Source organism: Vombatus ursinus, unplaced genomic scaffold, assembly GCF_900497805.2.
Source record: "Vombatus ursinus unplaced genomic scaffold, bare-nosed wombat genome assembly UNPS02014778.1, whole genome shotgun sequence".
NCBI lineage: Eukaryota > Metazoa > Chordata > Mammalia > Diprotodontia > Vombatidae > Vombatus > Vombatus ursinus.
In genome coordinates this window covers 49,496,463-49,503,796 of record NW_020954556.1, presented here as the reverse complement: position 1 = coordinate 49,503,796, position 7,334 = coordinate 49,496,463, and the positions used below count along the sequence as shown (strand labels likewise).

Genomic DNA, 7,334 nt, shown 5'->3' with positions numbered 1-7,334 from the left:
TGGATGAGAACCTCTCCCGACCCGGCGAGGCTCTTGTCTTAGAATCAACTCCCCCCTCGACCCCCGAGGCCTCGTGTCTTCTTCCTGAAGCAGGAAGATATTTAGATAACTTGGGGAATCAGACAGAGAGACAGAGGGAGCCAGGAAGAGGGACAGACAGAAATATAAAGATTGGTCGTGATGCTAACGGGGAGTGTGAGAGGGGAAGAAAAAAGACATACTCGGAGGGTACGGACAATCAGAAGAGACAGTTTTAGAAAAAGGGAGAACAAAAAAGAAAGGCGGAAGAAAGTGAAGAGAGGCAGAGAGGGTGGGGGGAGAGAGAGAGAGAGAGAGAGAGAGAGAGAGAGAGAGAGAGAGAGAGAGAGAGAGAGAGAGAGAGAGAGAGAAACAGAAAGAGACAGAGCGGTCGAGTCTCCGGGAGGTAGCCTGGAAATGGTTAAAGTCCAGGCAAGGAAACAAAACTGCTGGTACCAGGACCAGAATTTATTCCCATCCCGAGTTTAAGAAACAGGCCCTAAAGATCTGGAAAAAAACCCACTTGAGTAAAACAACAATAACAACAACAACGAAAATAAAGACGATCATCTCCTCTTTCTCTGGTGCTGAGCACCTAGCTCCCGGCCTCACTTGGCCCTGGCCCGACCCCTTTAAGACGTTATCCCATTCCTGTCCAGGGTCTTTACAGTACCTTCTCCAGTACCCGCCGCCAGCCCACGGCCCTCGGCTGACAGAGCGGCTTCTTCTCATCACTTTGCCTTCTTTCATTTCAAAAATACAGTTGCCAATCTAATAAAACTTTGTGGAATCAAAAGAAAGGGCGGGCAGAGGGCGAGAGGGGCTTGGACATGGAGAAAGGTGGGGGCCTGAGCAGGGCTGACAGGAAAGGAGCCGGACCAGACTGCGGTAAGTGTCTCTAAGAGCCCAGGTCCACCAGGTTGGCAGACATGGGGTTGAGGATGGAGTCCTGCAGGCCGTGGTGATGTTGCAGGGGGTCTCCGCTGGGGACTGGAATAGCGCTGGGGCCTTGCGGATGGCCCAGGCTGTGGAGTGGCGGCAGTCCTGGCGGCGGCGGGCTCAACAGCAGCGCGGGACTGGAGGAAGAATGGTCCGGGGTCCCCGACGGCGTCTTCTCGTCTTCCGAACTGCCCAGCACAGACTTGCCGCCGCCGTTCAGGGATGTGGCAAGTGGATTGTGGCTGTTGGAGTTGGAGTTTTCGTTGTTTTCCCTGCAAGACGGGGAGAAGAGAAGGGGGGGGGGGGGGCAGAGAACAGAGTGGAGAATAATTTGAAGGAGCTCTTTACAATCCAGTCCCTGGAAAATTGTGACTGGGACCAAGAACTTTGGGCTCTCTTAACACATTCCCACTGCGTGGCTTTTCCTCCTGATAGTATTTTCTGGGGTATTGCTCCAATCTCTCTCCTCTATCTCAGCTGGTGCTCTTTTGTGTCTCTCCCCCATCTGACTCTCTAAGGTGTCTAGTGCCTCTCTCTCTCTCTCTCTCTCTCTCTCTTTCTCTCTCTCTCTCTCTCCCTCCCTCCCCACTCATCCTGATGGCCAAGGCAGCTGACTAGCGGGCTCAGTGGGCCTTGGGTGCCTCCTGCCACCCAGAGCTGGGCACCAGACCTTGGTTTCCTTTCCACACTCATTTCCCAAACCTTGGCCACATTTTCTTTAAGGCTTTCGGGGGAAGGCTCTCCTGGACCTTTCTAACCCTCCTGCCTCTCTCTTTCCTTCCCTTAGGCTGGAAGGAAAGTGGAAAGAGGGAATCTAAATTCCTTTCTGCCTAAGAATGTAGTTCTCTGGGAGCAAGGACTCACTCCAGTAGTTAATACTCACATGGAAATTGGGAATGAGGAATTTTTTAGAAGTCCTGAGACTGACCCATGTTGGAGTGGCTTAGGGCTGTGGCCGGGATTACCCTTTTCACAGAGCTAGGACAGGCTGGGTGCAGGCCAAGATCTGCCATGAGCACCAGGCAAACCTGACCTCCTTGCCCAGACTAACTAGGCCCTGAGGGGGGCCTGGCTATCAGGATGCCTTCTTAGGCTTCCCCTTCAGACCTATTTCATGAGCCTTACTTAAAGCTCTGGAATTTAACTCTGTCTCCTTTTTCTCTTTTCCCTGTATGTCTCTGTTACCTTGTCTCCTTTTGGGCCACAGATTTCAGGTCACCCTACAGGCCTTTAGGCATTGACAGATTAGCTTAATTAATTCCTCTCTGATTTCCTTTAGGCCCATGGAGAGAACTCTAGGGAAGATCTTGCAACAAGAGGCCAGGCCCCAGTCTTTTCAGGATCCAGAAATCCAGAAAGTCCTACCTCGAAGAGAGTTGAAGCGCTCTAGGCAAGAACAAAGATCTGGGTTGGAATAGCTGAACTCCACAAAGGGAGCCTCCCAGGTTCATCCAATGCTCCTATGCTCCCAGACCCTCCTGAATGCTTGGCCTGTGAATCTACAATGTAGGCTTTACCCCATGGAGTCATTCCCCTAGGGTCCCTTTTTCTTTCATTTTGGGAGGACTGAGGTTCCCCAGAAAAAGACTCTGGCCTGGCCATCTCTGTCCTTGAAGCCTTTAGTTTTGTGAACAATGTCTCTGGGGAGATCTGGGGAAATTTGGAAACCTATTTCTCCTGGTGATTATTAGCCTGCTATTTTGGGGAATAAGCCACCCATTTTCCATGTGTACATTCTACCAAAACCCCAAAGTGATTAGAGTTGTAATCTCCAACCATTGGTAATCACAAATTCAGGAGTGTTCAGGACTAATAGAGAAGAACTGTGGGGTGGGGTATATCTTGGATTTCCATGGTGGGGCCCACACTTCTGATCTCATTAAGACCCTGGTATATTAATACATTTTTGGATCCCCACCAGGCCCTCTACCACTCTCAATCAGGGTACTTTTTTGCCTTACAGGGGCTTCCAATGCAGAGAGAACTCCAGAACAGAAAAGTGTGACATTTGGTAGAGTAAGGCCCAGCAATGTGAAAAGCCCATTTGATCTGAAGCTGAGTGGCCTCTGATCAGACAGAGGGCACAGGCAAAAAGTTGTGAACCAAAGCTCCCCCTTCCACCTCCCACTTCCAGGGCCTAAGGACCTACTTAGCTTCTCAGCTGAGTTCTGGCTTGGCATGGATGCTTCCTTTTAGCTCACTGACTCTGTTTCTCCAGGTTGCCATGACCTAGTGCCTGAGCCTCCCTAATGGCCTGAAGTCCCTCTATTACCTGGAACTTTATGTCCTTTTTAACCTATGTCCTCTTCCCATGTGGAGACTGCTTTTCTGAGGGAAAAATAAATCCAGAAAGGTAGCTTGGTCCAAAGAAAAATTTCCTGTCCTTTCCAAAGTTCCTGATCCTCAGTATTTGATTCTTTATATTTATCCTAGGGACTTGACACTATTGTTTACTTTCATACCTTTGACTTCAGCTCCCTCCATCACCTTTGCTATCCTGTAGCTCCCTGTTAGCCTTACTTTAATTATTTATGCTCTCTTTCTATCAACTTAACACTGCACCCCTTTTGCCATCTGAACTCTGGGTTTATGCCCTTCCTTCATCATCCCATTCTCTGAATGTCTTCTTCCCCTTTCTGTTAAGCATAGTGGACACACAAGACCCTGTGGGGTGTCCAGGGTGCTCGGCCTTGGTCTGGTTCAAAGTATTCAGTTCTTGGTGCTCTAGGAAGGACCTGACATACATCTAGATGTGGGATCCCTCTTCAATGAACTTTTCAACCTACTTCACCAACAGACTGTCCTACCTACTACCTTTAGTGGGGCCCAGCTAGAGAAGAGACTAGGGCCAGGGAGGAAAGATTGCCCAAATTCAATAGCATTACCGTGCCAATGGGACATTCAGGCCCAGTTAGCTGAGAAACTTCTACTTCCCCTTATTGGACAGGCCCTTCTGTTAAAGACCTCTGAGTCCTCTGAAATCTATACCAAGGTAACATGGGGTCTTCCCTCCTTCCAACTTCTCCTCCCCTTTAGGAATAACTTCCAATAGGGACACACACACACACACAAATACACATATACATACATATACATATGTATATATATATACTATATATATGTACACACACACAGAGAGAGAGAGAGAGAGAGAGAGAGACCTGCTTCCCTCTTTTCCTTCCTCAATATATGAGTTACTGAGATGCCAGATCTCAAGGCACAATAATTTGGTCTTCAAACTTGCTCTTACCTGCGGATGTGTTTCCATAGGAGCGAAGAAGAGTCACTCCTGAAATTCAGCTAACCTAGACAGCCTAAACTCAATCCATAATTCCAAATCCATTCAGTTATGACCATAACTCTCTCATTTCTTCTATCATTCTATAAGGACCTCATTCACAAGGAAGAGTCTGACCAAAACATTCTATTCCTAGGCCAGGGTTCAAATCCCAGTCTCCTTTCGCTTCTGAATGAGCTGCAGTGTTCGATCATTTCCCTGAGAAGGTCGTTTTTCTTCTCAGATAATCCAGACCAAAGGGTCTCTATTATCTATCTTGGTCTCTATTATCCTTAGCTATGTGTAGGTTCCTAGCTTAATTCGGCCCTGGAGAGGTGTGGGGTGGGGGTGGGGGGGTGAAAGCGCAGGGCTCACGAATTTTTTTCTCCCCAACCCGGTCCTCCCACAGTGGGGAGAAAGCGTCAGGGGTACCCCGCGTCGGAGAGCGCGAGGAGCTAGAAGGTGAAAAAGCTGTACTTACTCGTACCTTTCCTTCGCCTCCGCCGCCCGATCCCGCTGCCTCCGGTTCTTGAACCAGTTGCTGACCTGCGTGGTGGTGAGGCCCGTGGCCTCCGCCAGCTCCCGCTTCTCCCGTGGGGATGGGTAGGGGTTGTGCGCGTACCACTCCCGCAGCACGCTGCGGCTCTTCTCCTTGAAGCAGTAGCTGGTCTCCTCGCCGTCCCAGATGGAGCGGGGCAGCGGGAACTTGCGCCGCACTCGGTACTTGCCCACGGCGCCCAGGGGCCGGCCGCGCAGCTTCTCCGCCTCGATATAGTGTGCCTTGAGCCAGAGCTGCTGCAACTTGGGGTGGTTGTGAGGCGAGAACTGGTGGCTCTCCAGTATCTTGTAGAGCTCGCGGAAGTTACCCCGGTGGAAAGCGACTACGGCCTTGGCCTTGAGCACGCTCTCGTTCTTGTGGAGGTGCTCGCAGGCCGGGAGGGACCAGAGGAAACGGCCCAGTCGCTCGATGTTGCCGCCCTGCTGCAGCACCTCGCAGACGCACGCCACTTGCTCCTGCGTGAAGCCGAACGTGGGCAGCATGGACATGGTGCCGGCCACCCCGGGGCCCTGCTCACCATCCGGGGCTGCGGCCCGGGCCTGGCCCCACCCCCTGAAACCCTTCTCGGCCTGGACTTGAGGCTCCGACCTCCCGCCGCGGCCCCGGGGTGCTCACAGGGCTGCGCCGCCCTGCATCTGGGGCACCGGCCAGGCTTTCGAGGCAGCCAAGAAAGATGGGCCCAACAGAAGCAGTCGGAAAATATAACGGGGGTTGGGAGTTAGCAGGAGAGGCAGGGTGGCTGCACAAAAGAAGTTCCCAAGTCACTTTGGTAAGTCTTTGCAAGGGGCCGGGGCCCCGCGATGTCCCCCGCGCCTGTGTTTGTCTCTGGCTCCCCAGCAACCGGTGGCTTCGGCTCGGCTCCTCGCAGCTCGGCCCGGGACGCTCCTCTGCATACTCCGCCGCCCGGCGAGGTCCCGCAGCCCGCGCCTCTCTCGCTCTCCCGTCTAGCTCTCTCGCTGCTTTTTTAATAATATTATTCTAAGCGGGCATGAGCTGCGGCGGCCCGCGCCCTGATTGGTCCGGTTATCTGACCCGGGGCCTGCCTGCGCCAGACAATAGTTGGAGTCAAATTATTCGCCATGGAGACGCTGTCAGTCACCGGTAACCCGAGCCCGGGCGAGGCGGCTCCCCCCCTGGCTGGGCTGACGGATTGTCCCGCTCTGCTCCAGGCAGAGGGGCGGTCAGAGACCAGAGCCAGAGCCAGAGACTGGGGAACTCGGAGACAGACAGACAGACAGACACACACACACACACACACACAGACACACACACTTTAGAAAGAGGGAGAGAGAAAAATGAAGACAAGGGAACAGGGAAAGAAAAACTTCTGCGGTGATTGACGGGATGGATAACCATAGAGAAGGGGGAGGGAGGGAAGGCGAGAGGGGCACTAGGTGGGGGAAAGGCGGGGGAGAAGAAGATGTAGGGGGAAGAGTTTTGTGGGGGAGGCGGAGCAAAGGGGAGGGAACGAGGTGGAGAAAAGGGGAGGGGAGAAAAAAGAGCGAAGATGAGGGAGGCGGCGGCGGGGGAGGATTGTTAAAGGGATAGGGAGTGAGGAAAGGAAAGGGAGGGGAGACAGAACAAGGGTGGGGAGCCAGGGGAGGGAGGCAGTTCGGCCCCTGTCTCAGCGCAGGGGGCGGCGCTGCAGCATCACCCAGGCCCCAAGCCTCCTTCCGGCCCCTGGGCGGTCTCCCCGAGCGACCGCCACTCGCTGGGGACACAACATCTCCCCAGGGCTTGAGGCTGCTGCGGTGGAGAGGCTCCCCCTCCCCCAGCCCCCTTTCGTTGCTTTTTTGCTAGGACTTGGAGGAGGGGAACAGTAAATAAATATTCCCTCTTACGCTCAGCCTCAGGCCTCCAGATTTGTCCTGCTCGGGGTTTGAGGAGGGGATAGAGTGGGGACCACGGGGTGAGATAGTATGTCTGCAAAAGAAGCGCAGAGCCGAGTGAATCCACTTCTTGGTTTCTTCCTTCGTCTCATGTCTCTCTCCCTCCTTCCCCCTCCCCCCCCCCCCCCCCCGTGGCCCGCCCCCGCCCCCCCGCCCAGGCCCCCCCCCCCCCCCCCCCCCCCCCCCCCCCCAGGTCTGGTGGTCTCTCAGGGCTGCGTGGTCAGGCACCTCAATCCTCGACTCCTTTCTACCCTACTCCGGAGTCCAAGGGTTAGATTTTTCTTGTTGTATCTGTCCCGGTTAACTCCTGCAGTCCGTCGGGGAGGCCGCAGGTCCAAGCTAATTTAATTGGTTATGTTTTCTGCAGCTCTCGCCTGTGAGGTATCCAGACTGGAAAGGGTGAGGGAAGGTTCTACGCTTAGGGTGGCGGTGATCCGGGTAGCTCCGGCTCTGGCCCCAGGTCTGACCGGGGACATTACGTGAGGACTTTAGTCGGTGAAATGGTGCCCTGGACCTGGCCTCAAGATCCCCAACTGGAGGATCCGAGGGGAGCGAGCCCCTGGTCCAGTTCCTCTGTCAGCCCCCTTGGAGAGCAGAGAAGCGGTCCTGCTGAAGGGTCTGGGTCCCTGGAGCCGGAGCCGGAGCCGGAGCC

At 54.0% G+C, this 7,334-nt stretch overlaps 1 protein-coding gene across 2 annotated transcripts; it reads right to left on the bottom strand.

Moving 5' to 3' along the window:
* Positions 1–348: 348 nt before the first annotated feature.
* SIX2 (SIX homeobox 2) lies at positions 349–5,296 on the bottom strand. 2 transcript variants are annotated; one of them, XM_027865464.1, is made up of 2 exons: positions 4,716–5,296; positions 349–1,229 (listed from the first exon to the last, which is right to left on the bottom strand). In XM_027865464.1, exons 1-2 carry the CDS (start codon positions 5,279–5,281, stop codon positions 917–919), a joined length of 879 nt encoding a protein of 292 aa, XP_027721265.1. In that variant the 5' UTR covers positions 5,282–5,296; the 3' UTR covers positions 349–916. The 2 variants fall into 2 exon arrangements, with proteins under 2 accessions (XP_027721265.1, XP_027721264.1); XM_027865463.1 differs by having other exon boundaries at positions 4,722–5,281.
* Between the last annotated feature and the right edge of the window lie 2,038 nt (positions 5,297–7,334).

Coding starts and splice junctions, on each gene's coding strand:
- SIX2 (XM_027865464.1), bottom strand. CDS start 5,281: ATGTCCATGCTGCCCACGTTCGGCTTCACGCAGGAGCAAGTGGCGTGC. Junction 1,230..4,715: donor GAGGCGAAGGAAAGGTACGA/GTAAGTACAGCT, acceptor CCCGTCTTGCAG/GGAAAACAACGAAAACTCCA.